General features: G+C 34.2%; 1 protein-coding gene across 5 annotated transcripts; it reads left to right on the top strand.

Annotated features, from left to right (window-relative positions):
• The first annotated feature begins 6,942 nt into the window (after window positions 1-6,942).
• On the top strand, window positions 6,943-12,778 carry LOC125190813 (Cell cycle regulated microtubule associated protein). 5 transcript variants are annotated; one of them, XR_016130437.1, is made up of 19 exons: window positions 6,943-7,003; window positions 7,096-7,309; window positions 7,861-8,010; window positions 8,335-8,427; window positions 8,657-8,813; window positions 9,050-9,158; window positions 9,950-10,006; window positions 10,278-10,372; window positions 10,486-10,558; window positions 10,641-10,700; window positions 10,796-10,882; window positions 11,123-11,181; window positions 11,516-11,600; window positions 11,673-11,738; window positions 11,826-11,888; window positions 11,967-12,044; window positions 12,123-12,184; window positions 12,314-12,402; window positions 12,483-12,778. XR_016130437.1 is itself a non-coding variant. In XM_089058432.1 (19 exons), exons 2-18 carry the CDS (start codon window positions 7,108-7,110, stop codon window positions 12,367-12,369), a joined length of 1,527 nt encoding a protein of 508 aa, XP_088914558.1. In that variant the 5' UTR covers window positions 6,943-7,003; window positions 7,096-7,107; the 3' UTR covers window positions 12,370-12,402; window positions 12,483-12,778. The 5 variants fall into 5 exon arrangements, 4 of the variants coding, with proteins under 4 accessions (XP_088914558.1, XP_047944171.2, XP_088914556.1 ...); XM_089058432.1 differs by having other exon boundaries at window positions 12,140-12,176; XM_048088214.2 differs by having other exon boundaries at window positions 12,140-12,184.
• Window positions 12,779-14,180: the final 1,402 nt, after the last annotated feature.

Genomic DNA, 14,180 nt, shown 5'->3' with positions numbered 1-14,180 from the left:
TCTAGGTATTTTTGTGAGTCTATTTTCAATTTCTCAACACAAAGCAAAAGATAATAAAAGATCCAACCAACAAAAATTGAATCTAAACAAGAATGGATTGTAGATTAGAGATGGAAAACATGTGTATAATGATAAGATAAAAGAGTTATGACCATAGGACCTTGACCAAAAGAATGGAAACAACCCTATGCAACTTTTAATAGCTCTATCACCCCTTGGCTCCACTACTCAATGGATACACTCCATTGATGCATACCTCTACTTGAATCAATTTATGAAATTGAGACAAGCAATCTTCAAGGAAGGAATTGGATACAATCCTCAGAGAGAAAAACTCACTAAGGAGATAACTTTAATTCAATCACAATCTACCAAATGAAATGACATCAAAAGGTATTTATACTAAGGGTCCAAAAATAGCAAATTGGCCCACAAAATCTAAGTATCGGCATATTCGCCCTGCCCGGGCGTTTTACACAGGTCAAAATGCCGGTCCAGGCGTTTGCCCTGTCCCCGACGATTTTCACAAGCGAAACGCCAGGTCTGGGCGTTCTTCAACGGGGGGGTTTGCCATTTCGCCTGGTCGGGCGTTTTTCACAAGCAAAAACGCCCGGCCCGGGTGTTTTCTCAGGAATCCTCGCCGTTTCTGCGCGACGTCAGTAAAACCGCCATAACTTCCTCATTCGGACTCCGATTGAGATGTGCAAGATACCCACGCGAAGCTGTTTCCAAGACGAAGACAATGGTGGCAGTTTAATAGCTTTCTCATATCATCTCGATAGGACGGTTGCCGGTTGAATCCAGCTATAGTTGAAATCGTTGACGCACGGCTTCCATGATCGTATCATCCTCCCCTTCTTGGAAAAGATTTGTCCTCAAATCCGATCCTTCTCTATTCCTCGTATCCTCGGGAGGCCCTTTAGCTTTATTGAATCCTTGGCATGTCTTTACTCTCTTCCTTGGACCTCAATCAATCCATGGCTCACGTCGAGGTGAAGACTCTTGACGTCTAGCACCCGTGGTCATATCAGTAAGAAGAAAAGATAATGAAATGGAATGGAATGATCATTCCTAGCAAAATGAAAGGAATGGTTATTCCCATGTGAAATGGAATGATGATTACAAATGGAATGATGATTCCTAAGGTAAAACAATACCAAACAAAGAAATGAAATGAGGATAGGAATACTATTCAATTCAATTCCATCATAGCAAGTAGCCCCTAAGGTTGTTAGGCTTGGATTACTAACTCCAAAAAGAACGATTAGACCCTTAAGAAACTCTCACTCTCAATTAACAATATCTTTTTATGGGGAATTCACTGTAGTGTTAACTAAGTCTTTCTAACATGCAAATCATCTCTCGATTACTTTTACATGCCAAGAAATCATCATAAAATGTGTCACTCAACACATGAAGCATTATCAAAAAACTTAGAATAAAGTAAATATGAATAAATGGATATAAAAAACTGGAATTATATAAATAAAAAAGAAGTTACTAACAAATCCCTAGAATTCTACAGATTTAGCTACTGATGGACAAATAAATTAAACCCATCGTTTGTAGGTAAATCATAGAAAATATAAAAACAACAAAGATACTCCCTTCATCCGCGAATAGGAGTCCCGGTTCATTTTTACTATAAATGGTAATAGGGTCCCATATTCCACTAACTCATTCCCCTCACATTTCATTTAAAACTAATATATACAAGTGAGACATATATTCCACTAAATTTTTTTCACCCACTTTTCTTAACAATTCTTAAAACCCGTGCCGCCAAGGAATGAGACTTCTAATGGCGGACGAAGGGAGTAAAACCTAAGGGAAGAATCTTGTATGCTCCAATCTTCTCTTGAATTCAAACTTTAAACTCTAAGTATGGTGGAATGATGTAGAATGATGGACATGAACTCTCAAATTATCTCTCAAGTATAAGATGCAACAAAATGTTCATTTGATGAAGCTTTTGGGGTATTTATAGGCTTCAAGATCTTCTATCTCTTGGTAAGTCTAGAAGAGAAAATAGGTTAAATTCTACGCCACCCAATCCCAGCGGGTCATTGGACAAGACACAACAAGCCGCTGGCAACTCTTTGACCTCTCGGGACACTTTCCAAGGGGTCGCTGGCTATGATCCAATGGTTGTGTTCGTGTCTTCTTCTAGACGTGATTTCCAAGGTGAACCGCTGCTTCTTCGATGGTCAATGGGCTTCGGCTGGCGCGCTAGCTAAGGCACAGCGAACAACTGGATACTTTTTTTTCCTACCAAGCTTCTAATTTCGACGTTTTTCTATTTTTTGAGACTCTATTTTGCATATTTGTCACAAAAATAACAAAATATATCAAATATCAATAAACAGACAAGTAATGCAACTTTGACACTCAAATCGGACCAAATAATGACCTTAAAAACAGTGCGAAATTCGAGAGTATTAGTCATCACTAACTCTATTCTAACTACTCCCTCCGTCCCATGAAAGATGTCACACTTGTGGGACGACACATTATTTTAGGAGGTTTTGTTTTGTGTGTTAAATGGAACTAGAGAAAATATAATATTTATATTCATGTGAGAGAGAACTTTTTCCAAAAATGGAAATGTAACATCTTTTGTGAGACAAACTGAAAAGGAAAGTGTGAGATCTATTATGGGACGGAGGGAGTACCATTCTACATCTCTCTCCCTTACTTTACTAATTACTACTACGTATATATTAGTAATTCCTGTGTCATCCCAAATGTCCCTATTTTTATAAGACGAAGTGAGTACTCCCTCCGTTCTGCCGTAGTTGAGTCATTTCATTTTTGCACTCGTTTTAGAAAATGATACTAAAGAGAAAAAATAAAGTAAGAGAGAGAATAATGTAGATAAGACTTTTATCTACCTTATTGTGTCACCTACTTTACTCTCTTTCCATTTTAACTATTTATTATTATTTTTCCAAAACGAGTGCAGAAAATGAAATGACTCAATTACCATGGATCGAGAGGGAGTATAATATTTTATGTCAAATACTACTCCTTCCGTTCCACGGTAGTTGAGTCATTTTGCATATGAACAGTGGAGTCATTTCTTTTTCTAACAAAAGTCAACACATTTTTCTCTCTTATAATATTATCTCTTACTTTATCATTTTTCATCTTTCTACATTTTTTATATTCTACTTTATTTTTCATTTACTTAACCTTTTAATATAATTGCGTAGCAAAAGAAATACATTCACACTACTGCAAAACGGAGGAGTACAAAATACTCCCTCCGTCCTGATTAAAGATGACTCACTTTTCTTTTTTTATTTGTCTCATCCAAAATGACTCATTACTATAAATAGAAATACATTTATTTTTATTTTATTCTTTTTTTCTTATTTTACTCTCTCTACTTAACACATAAAATAAACTGAATAATAATTCATGCTGACCAAAAAAGGATCATCTTTCTTAGAAAAAACGGAATACTGAGTTAGAATATGACAAAGGAAGTATTCCATAGAAGGAGTAGATTTCGAAGGAATCACGCAAGACGCAACCAGGTGTGGATGTGTAGCTGAGCAGCTACCTTCCTACTCCAAGAAGAATCCTATGCATGTTAAAAAGTGACTCTGAAACGAATTAAACCGTTAAGGGCATATTTGGGATTTCAAGCGGAAAAAGGGACCAGCAAGCCATGGACCCGCGCCGGAATTTCAGTGTGTGAGAAGACAGGGTCGAGGCGCCCGAGGCGAAGCTCAAACCCCAATGACGAGTTTGCCCCTCTGAATAAGGACACAATTTATGCACCTTTCTCACAAACTGACAACACAATTCCCATTTTCCTATAAGGAGTATTATTATTTCAAAATTTCAAAAATCAAATTTATATTTGAATATTGTATCTAGTTGTTGTCATTCATAAATGTAGCCAATCACATTTTTATCTGGAAAAGCTTTATCTGAAAATGATCTAACATCGCAGCGATGAATGTGAAGATTGATTTACATGATTTTTCACTCATTGTTTTGTTAAGTGGATAAAGACCGCTCTGTTATTAGTAATTTATAGTATTATTTATAAAATATTACTATGTTGCTGTACCTTGGTAAGTTTTTATTCAATTTTAATTAGGGGTAACTGCTTTTAAAGTCACCAACTTTCCATAAATTTCGGTTTTTCCCACGAACTTTAAAAAGTTCGTGTAATGTCATGAACTTTATTGTCAGTTGCTATTTTCCCATGTCAGGTTTTCCGGTCTGATTCATACTGTTCGTTTCCTATTAAGACAATGTCCAAATTCTTTTATCTTACTATCATTATTTTCGTCTTTGAAATAGCTTCGCGTGGGTACTTTGTACGCCTCAATCGGAACTCGGATGAAGAAGTTATGGCCATTTGATGAAGGCTACGACCTTTGTGCGACCTTGTACTATCATAATGGCCATAACTTCTTGATCCGAGTTCCGATTGAGGCGTACAAGGTACCGTACGAAGCTATTTCAAAGACAAAGATAACGATAGTAAGATAAAAGAATTTGGACATTGTCTTAATAGGAAACGAACAGTTTGAATCAGACCGGAAAACCTGACATGGGAAAATAGCAACCGACAATAAAGTTCGTGGCATTACACGAACTTTTTAAAGTTCATGGGAAAAACCGGAATTCATGGAAAGTTGGTGATTTTAAAAGCAATTACCCCTTTTAATTAATACTCCCTTTCTTTATTTGCATTTGACTTGACGTTAGCATATTTAATGAATGGGCCAAATTAAGTTAATCAGTACGTCATGATTGCACTTTAAATGTAAATTAGTGCCTATATAAATTCATATTATTTTAATTCTTATTTATATGTATGTTAATTTGTAATTACAATTTTTATATTTAATGATTTTAATTGTGTTCAGATTTTCATTTTTATAAAATTAAATTTAGATTCAAATTCAAATTCAAAACCAATATGCACAATCTCTCCCAAAATAAGCAGGAAATGATACTAGTTTAGAAACATTTTAGCATTAAATGAGACATTTAATTTGTTATACATATATTTAATGAATATTATCTTATGGTAGTCACATTATGTCTTTTAGTTTTAGGGATGAATTTCACTCATATACTACGTAATACTAGCACCTAAATTTCATAAAAAGTAGTAGTAATAAGTGAGATTTATACCCACAGAGATTGGCTACAAATCTGCGCAGAAAATAATTACTGGATCCTTTAATAGATACCCTGTTAATTAAAAAAAAATATAAGTGAAATTTATCATTTTATAGTGAGATTTATCCATTTATATAATTTGCATGGGATTGCACTTTGTACAGAATATGAGCTTATCTATACTAGTGCACCAAATGTAAATAACCACTTTTAAACAGATTAGGGTTTAGTATAACTATAAATAAATGGAGTGATTATTTGTGATGATTAAAGTAATGAACAAATGTTATTTATTTTCATGTCTAATATAGTAGAATGTTTATTACATGTATTGCGGATATATAGTCATAACTCATAAATAGATAAAATTTCATTTTTTTAAAAATGAAACTTCTCAAAGAGTGAAGATCATGCTTTTGCTTGATATAAAAAGATCTTTTCGTGTACTAAATTCCTATGATAATTTTTTCAATCTCTTTCAAAATTTAAGTTTTTAATTATGATTATTATCAATATTCTATTTTGATGTTCAATTTCTAATTGAATATGGTATATTAATAAAATATAAATGCTAAAAATTATAATATCAAACTTACGAGAATAATGCTAGTATAGAATAAGGCTTGAACTACGAATAACATGAATTTTAAATTATACAAAAGCATAGTACTATGATTGTTTTAAAAAAAAATAAGTCCTTGATTAGCGCAGTGCACGATAGGTTTTTTTAATAATTTCGATATATCCATTACAATTATCCACTTAATTATAAATATACATTGATATTGACCAAATATGGATTGATTCAAGTAGGCCTGTACAATCAAGTACTCATCTATACATGATCCAAAATATGAGGCACTTTCTTGTTCTCTGACCTCGAACAATATGCGATGGATGTACTCTTCCGCCCTTTGACTCTTCGTCATTGGCCTCCCTAAGCCCTTCAATGGATTTAACTCACGATATGTGTCAGAAGGATTCTCGTCAATAATTATCATGAATTTAGTCAATCAAATACACTGAGAAATAAAAATATTAAATCATGAAAATTTCAACTTTTTTCGAATATCACATCTGTATAAAAAGCGACAGCTTTCAGTAACGGTCAAAAGAATATTTTTTCATATAAAATAGAAAAGAAAAAAATACCTTTAATAAAACAATGTCATTTTGAGTATTACTAAAAGATATCGATCCAAACGTGGATAAATGCATTTTGCATACCACTATCATATTAGCATTTGAATATCTCGTTAAAGTTAGGGCAAAATATATTTGAAGGTCTTTATATAGAGTACATTGTATTTCGTTAGGTATTTTTATAACTTTTTGGTTTATTAGATCCTTTTACCAATGCATTTTGTTACATTAAATTCTTTTATAATTATTTTTTCTCATTAGATAGATCCTTGTAATAATGTGTTTTCATTTTGTCATTTTTCTTGTGTTAATAAATTTATTTATTTTTCTTTTATTTTCTTATTTATTTAAAATTAAATCAATTACAATATCGACTTAATATCAATTAAATTTTCATTTTTCAATGATTCTTTAAGTCAATAAATATTGAACTGAATTCATTCTAAAAAAATCTGAGACAAAAAAGAAAAAATAAATTAGACTGTGAAAAAATTAATAAAAATATACTCCGTACTTATGATATCAGGCATGTATAGTAGGACTAATTAACTCAAATTTGAAACGGGTCAAGAACTCAAATCGGATCCTCCCATATCCGCAACATTCAAATTTTCGGATCCTCTTAATCTCTCCGCTCCATCTGCTCTTATTCTCTCTCTATTCTCTCTGACTTCTGCAAAAACAAAATATACATACAGCTCCTGTCTCTATCGTACGCATCACAAGTCCACATTTCACTTCTCATTCTCTCTCGCATTCCGAGAATTCTGAGCTCAGCTTTTCTCTATCTCTCTACACCTGCAGGGGTTGAGGAAAATGGAAGAAGAGATGGTGGAACATGCTGCGGCGGAGGAGGAGGAGGAGGAGGAGGTCGAATACACTTTCACCGCATATGAGATTGATCTCGACTACGAGTTCGACGCCGCTCGTTTCTTCGATTTCAGCCATGACGAGTCGCCACTCCAGGCTCGCCAAGCCGAGCTCTGGTTCCATTCTGCCGGAACTTATCCGCCGTCTCGTAATCTTCTCCTCACTGTTTATTGCCTTTTTTTACCTTTCGTTGAAACAAATATTCTGTCATCTTTTTGAAATTACAGTTCCCCCTTTCCTTTTACAGTCAATAGGAGCTCTCTTAAAGCACTACAATATTTGGAGCTTTAGGTACTAGGAGCGTTGTAGCAGAGGAATGTACACGGTTATTATACATTGACATGAATTATTCTAAAATTTGGGCGTTTTAAAGCTGTTGAAGATGGCGTTCTTAACATTTGTGCGTTTAAAATTTAGATTGATTTTAGGAATTGTGGTTCGTTGAAACGACGTAGTTTGGGGAAATAACTTCACAGCATAATAGCACATAAGTTGTCAGTTATACTGTGAGAAGCTTCAATTTCAGAAATGTACGCTAATGTGCAGTGGAACCATTTGTGCAATCGGGATTAAGGTCTATAGGCTGTTTTCTAAGCATAAAAGTTTTGGATAATGGCTGTTTTCTGTTAATCCATGCTGTTTGTTTATCCGTGATCAGTCGAACTTAGTAATTTATTATGTTTTGTTTTTCCTTTTCAGCTTTTGTGCAAAATCTAGGTCCGAGAGAGGAGATATTATTTGAAAACGTTAATATCTCCCCCAAATCTAAAGGCGTGGAGAGCATGAACTTGTGCGAGAGTGACTCTGATGTTGAAGAAGGCCATGAAATTATAGTGATGAACTATGGAGGTACCAGTTCACCATTGCTACAATTCGTTTGTTGCTGGGTAACTATTGTTTTTCATTAGAAAGCATTAGAGAAGACAAGGTCTGTTATCATTGTGGCATGTCTATTTGGAAGAGTATCATTCTTTATCTGTGCTCTCAGTTTTGACAACTGAACTTTTTTTATTTGACTTATATAAGATCTTTTGTGTTTCATCTTTATATATCTATATACTAGTAGTACTCCCTGTGGACCAAGGATATTGTCACTGACTGAACAATCACTTAATCCTGACCCAGTTAGATATATCACCTTACTTTACATATTTGTGTAATGTCATCTTATAGATGATGAAGAAGAGAAAGAAAGAGGAACTTCCTGCACTGTACATATTGACAGCCAGCAAAACTTTCAAAGTCGACCCCAAAATTTATCTTCAGGTTTGCTTTATGCTTACACTGTTTATTTTGCAAGTGTTTGTGTCTGTTCTGCTTCTGTTCCCTGTCCCATTTTTCTTTTGTTTAGCACATATTGCTCCCGCCATAAATTTTCTTGAGTATTTACTGATAACCTCTATTGTGGTTATTTTAGCATGTAGGGTCATTGGCCTTTTTAAGTTTACACTTTACAATAATATATCAAACTTCTCTTGATCATATACCTTCACAGGATTAACCATTTACAATAATGAAAAAAATACTGTAAAGTCAGACACTCAAAGTAGACCATCCAAGAAGCCCACTTATCCAAGGTCTTCAACTCTTATGAAGCCAACAGCGAGTCAATTAGCGAAGCAAAATCGTCCTGTCCAGGCAGGTTATTCTAGGTAAGGGTTTCTTTACTTCTGATTACAGGTGGCTACTAGTGAAAAATTACTTTCCGGGGAAGGTTGAGTGTACTAAATTTTAATGTGAATTTTGTGTTAAAGAAGGAAGATATTCATTGACCTGGAGTTAGTGATTTCATCATTTTGATTTTCTTTGATCACTTGGTTATACAGTACTAAGTCTTAGAAAGTCAACGTACAAATACTCGTTTATAACATATTTTTTCTTGTGGTAGGTCGAATATATGTGTCTTCGAGAAGGCGTCTAAAAGCTCGGCCACAGGTTGTGTTGTTGAAAATCAAGCAGCTAAAAGGCAAAAACTAGAAGGTGGTCTTTTGCGGAAGGTAGTGGTTGTCTTTTTTCGTCCCTTGATTTTAGAAGTTCAGATTTTTCATGTGATTTTGTTTCCTAGTTTTGCTTCTGTTAAATTTCTTTTGCAAGTAATTGTGTTGGTTGGATTTGAATGATCTGTGGGTTCTTAATAAAACTGCATGTGACTTTCCATTAAATGCCATAATTTTCTCAATATGAATGAAAGTTTTACACACAGACTGTTATGTAAATTGCTGATAAACTCTTGCAAACCAAACCCTTGCATTATTGTGCTTTTGATGGTAATGGTATACATGTTTGTTTTGGGGCTGCCTCCACAGTTTACTGCTCTGGTTGAGGCTTTTATTTCTTCAACTTAGGCATCGTATATTCAATATTAAGTTCTTTCATGATATGGATTATGGATTCCATAATACCATAGCATATGATACTCTTCCATACCAAACTCCTAAATGATTTTACTTAAGATTGATTAATTATGCTGTTGATGATTATAGCATTCTAGAAAGTTGAATCATTATCTCAGGGCAGCATCTGTAGCCTACAGCTTGATGCTACATTTGAGGCTTGGATTCCTATAGCTTTGGTGCTCCCTAACAATTTAAAATTCTTTCATGACATGCATTATTTATTAGTCCGGAGTATATGGTACACTCTTGCTTTTTTTTTTTTTTTTTTTTCCCCCGTACCGGTGTTTCTTTTGTGTCACCAGTTCGATGCTTATAATTCACATAGTTTAATAGAAATGTCATTAGAGATTATTTTTCTTTAGTGATTCTTAGAGATTTATGTGTACAACCAGGTTGAGGGGACTGTTCAGCTGCAGCAGACTAATTTTGTTCACAAGGTACCCAAGCGGGTAAGTTCTCTACTTATGAAGTGAATCTTAGCAGTTCTAAGCAGTCAATCTGAACTACATGGAAATGTTTTTTTGTGTTCATGATCTTAGATATGTAAAGAGGAGTGGAAAATTTGGAAATGTATAGCTATTCTATCAGTTTAAAAAAAATCATCATACACTGTTTTATACAGTAATTACCTATGCTATTATTGGCAGCATCAATGCTAATGGGCCTAAAGTTTGAATTTATTGAGAATCAGGGTGTTACTTTTTTTAAATGATTCTTCAGGATGGGGTCCTTAATGGTCCAAGACAAACTAAGCCAAGGATCACTATTCCTAGGGATCATCATCTTGAGACTGCATTCAGGGCCCAAAGAATAAGGTTTGTTTGATCCATTCAGTTGCATTGGTTGTTAGTTCACTAGATGTTAATTTTTTTGTCCATGATGAAAGTATATTTTATACTGATGACCATTATGTGCATGGTGGTTTCAGATCCAATAGCATAAAAGATGAAAAAGAGGCTTCAACTGTTGGTAGATTCAAAGCTCTCCCACTAAATAAAAAAGTTAGCATCTAATTTTTATGAAGTGATCTTGTTTATCCCTGAATTGTAGTTTGGTATTTAGATCAAAGTCTTGTATTTTCAGATTCTCGAAGTCCCATCTTTGCTCCCAAAAAGAAGCATCCCTCACCAACCAACTTTTCAAGTGAGTCGATAAGATGATACATCCTCACTCTGAGATTTTTGATCTACCTTACTTGCATCATGTTTAATTTCTCCATGGTAACATTTGTTTTTCAGGAATTCCACTTGAAGACATCAGAGAGGGCTGCGCAACATGGCTCGGCTGCTTTCAAATCCACAACCCCTTCCAACCATTCTGATAAGGTTGTTGGACTTGGATGCATGAATGCTTCTCTCACCTTAATATTTAATGCCTCTTATGTAGAAAGAATGCCTGTTATTGGAAAAGATTGTTATAAATGTACTCTTTACTTTGTTCCTTGCCATCTTTTTGTTGGTGTTAGTACAAGTAAACTTGCTGCGATCCATGGTGGTGTGAGTTCAATGACTTTTAGGATGTCCTCATGACTGTTTTTGCATGCCCCCTTCTTTTTTTTGTAACAGGGCTTGCACAAATACTCATCTAATATAACTAAAGAATGTGGAAACAAGGTGCCTGGAAGGTAATCTTCGGTGACTGATTTTACTCTTAAGCAAGTCACCATAAGTTTGTTCTGATTTGCTAGTTCTTGACAATAACTTACTGTTCTTTATAGATGACGAAATTGGGCCTTGCCTCATTCAGCTTTTATTTTTATTTTTATTTTTATTTTTATTTTTGACGTTGTTGGTTGAGTCTATTTGGCTGTACATAGCGTTTTCTGTTCAACAGCATACATTTGTTACCTTCTTGCTAAATAATCTTTTAGTTTTAGTTCTTTTGTCCATGTGAACCAGTTTGAACATTTTCAACTGTCTATGATTCTTAATCATGTGTATAAATATATATGTTTCCAGATACAGCACTGTGAATACTGCCTCTAGGGCAGATGCTAGGCAAACATCCCAGCATTGCTTTAAAGCTCTACCCCTCAATAAGAAGGTGACTTTCTAAAAACATTTTTATCTCTAAGTTCGCTCATTTCAAAGGTAACTCAAATTTTTTCAACTCCAGATATTGACAAGCAAGGGCGACATGGGAATTTTTCGGAATATTAAGAAGGAAACTACAGTGCCAATGGTAGATGACATGATAGTGCATATTGTGGAACCTTTTAGTTAGTTAACTTGACAGCATCTTGACAGTAGCTACTGCGTACTTTTGCAGGAATTCAATTTCCAAACAGAGAAGAGATGTCATGATAATGCTCTCACCGGACTATTCAACAAGGTAAGAATGAATAGAAAACTGCTCTTTATCGGTATATCACTTAGTTAAGATTCTCATTTCTCTTTTCTTCTGTAATAGCTCTCACTGGCAGCACCCAAGGCCCAAGTTACTAATTTTGAGTCTAGACTGCCGTGCTCTATCAACAGAAGCACAAAGGTTTCTCCTGATACTTTTGTTGCCAGAGTTAGAAACTTATGGATCGTTGTTTTTTACCATAGTTCTTATCTTAAACAGAATCATTTTCTTGCCAGGGCTCGAAAGAGAACGGATGGGGTAGCTTCCAGCAAGGTAATCAGGTAAACACTAGCGTTTTATTGTGTAACTTAAACTTCCGAGAGTCTCGTGTAACTTAAACAGTGGTAGCTTCACGAGTTAAGACAATATTACAGATGCAGCTGACACTCCTTTTCTAATTTGGCACTTAGATAAAACAACCTACAAAACTAAAACAGCCTTTGCTGGAAGGAAATATGCAATTTAGTGGCAACTATCTAAAAGATGAAGTCATTGGCTGGTAATGTATTCATCCTTTCTAGTACTATATCTTACTGCTTCAGCTTCTTGGCATCGCTTAGTATTGTGAATACATTGCAGGAGTAAACCCATCCGGTGAAGTGTTCGGATGTGAGCTTGCAGACTGGCTACGCTGATTGATCGATCTGGCATCGAGGGTGACAAGTACATTCTGGGGATTTGACAAGTATATATCGTGCTCATGGTATTTGGTATATATATCCCAAAGCTAGGAATACCCATAACTAACTACAGAAGCCAAGTTTATACCCACAAAATGTTAAAATTTTGTCCTAGGTTCAACCGCCAATGGTTGAATGCAGAGTGTAATGCAATTCTCTGTTGATTTATAAATCTAGTCTATTGTACAGCGATGACTTATCGACTACATGCATATTATTAAGTACAGTATTAACCAACAAAACATGCATGATTAAAAAATATACATCTTGGCGGCATTATATACTAAACTTAAGTCATTATATATTACAGTACATTAAATCGATTCTCATAAAATTATCCTTAAGGATTCAAAATATCTAAAACATTATAGCAATGAATAAGTTTATTACAAAACTTGAATAAAAAAAACAAGTCCGTCGGGTTGACCTATTAGACCATATTTATCAGCAACCATCCAATCTAATCCAACCATTCACTTTTTCAATATTTAATTAATTTTTATCTCCTCCACATTAACTTCCACATCATTAATATTCATCCAATCCAATCACACCATTTTTTATGGTTTATTAATGACCACCCAACCATATCATTATATATTTATTTTTGAAATATAATACTATTATTACATTAAATATTTATTATTACACAGTAAAATTTTAAAAAAAACATAATAAATGACAAACTAAAATTTATAAAAACAAACAAATAAAAAGCATAATAATTGAAATACGAAATTGAAAATACATAATTGGTGCTCAAAACATAAGATGAAAATTAGACATTTAGTTGCGATTGCTGAATTTTGTCTTGGCTTGAATATTGGTTTTGAAATGAACTTTGAAAATGACCAGAATTTGGAAAACCATCAAAACTAGGAAAATAATCTTGGGAATGATTAAAATTCCGGGAAGGATAGAAATTTGGAGAATCAAAGAATATATTATTCTCGTTATCCTTCATAGTTAGCAACAAAGGAAACTAGTATAAAATAGTACTCCCTCCGTCCCGGAGTATTAGACTTACTTCTTTTGGGCACATGATTTAAGGAATTAATATTTAAATAGTTAAAGTGGAGAGAGAGAAAAAGTAGGGGAGAGAAGAGAGAAAAAAGTAGGTGGAGAATAAAATAAGATAGATGCTTTTTGCTAAAAAAGGAAATGAGTCTAATATGTTGGGACATCCCAAAAAGGAAAGTTGGTCTAATACCCTGGGACGGAGGGAGTACTAAAGAAGAAAGATTATAGGAAAATAAAATATGATATTTTTTTTATGCAAAACTATAGCAAATATGGTCTCTATTTATAGAGCATGAAAAATTATAAATTTTGGTATAACTTTTATAATTTATTAAAGATATATAATTATTTTTAAAAAAATTATCAACCAATAAGACTAGACGTTGCAAGAAGGTGTGGAGGAGATCAAGATATTGGAGAGAGAAGGACCACTTCCTTCAATTCTTCTTTTTTTAAAAGTAGAAATTAGGTGACGAACGACCTCAAAGAACCGATAAACATGGTCTTAGGGTTGACGGGTTAAGCGGGTTGACCAGACAAAGGGCCGGGTTGGCCAGACGGGTTGTAATTTTTAATT

The sequence above is a fragment of the Salvia hispanica genome, chromosome 5 (assembly GCF_029641045.1).
Source record: "Salvia hispanica isolate PSC_SH4W2 chromosome 5, Shi_PSC_v1, whole genome shotgun sequence".
Lineage (NCBI taxonomy): Eukaryota > Viridiplantae > Streptophyta > Magnoliopsida > Lamiales > Lamiaceae > Salvia > Salvia hispanica.
This window is presented reverse-complemented; position numbering and strand designations above follow the sequence as displayed.

Excerpts from the sequence above, each read along its gene's own strand:
- LOC125190813 (XM_089058430.1), top strand. The coding sequence starts at position 7,108 with ATGGAAGAAGAGATGGTGGAACATGCTGCGGCGGAGGAGGAGGAGGAG. Across the intron at positions 11,601-11,672 it reads CTCTACCCCTCAATAAGAAG|ATATTGACAAGCAAGGGCGA; the intron begins GTGACTTTCTAA and ends TTTCAACTCCAG. Across the intron at positions 11,889-11,966 it reads TCACCGGACTATTCAACAAG|CTCTCACTGGCAGCACCCAA; the intron begins GTAAGAATGAAT and ends CTTCTGTAATAG.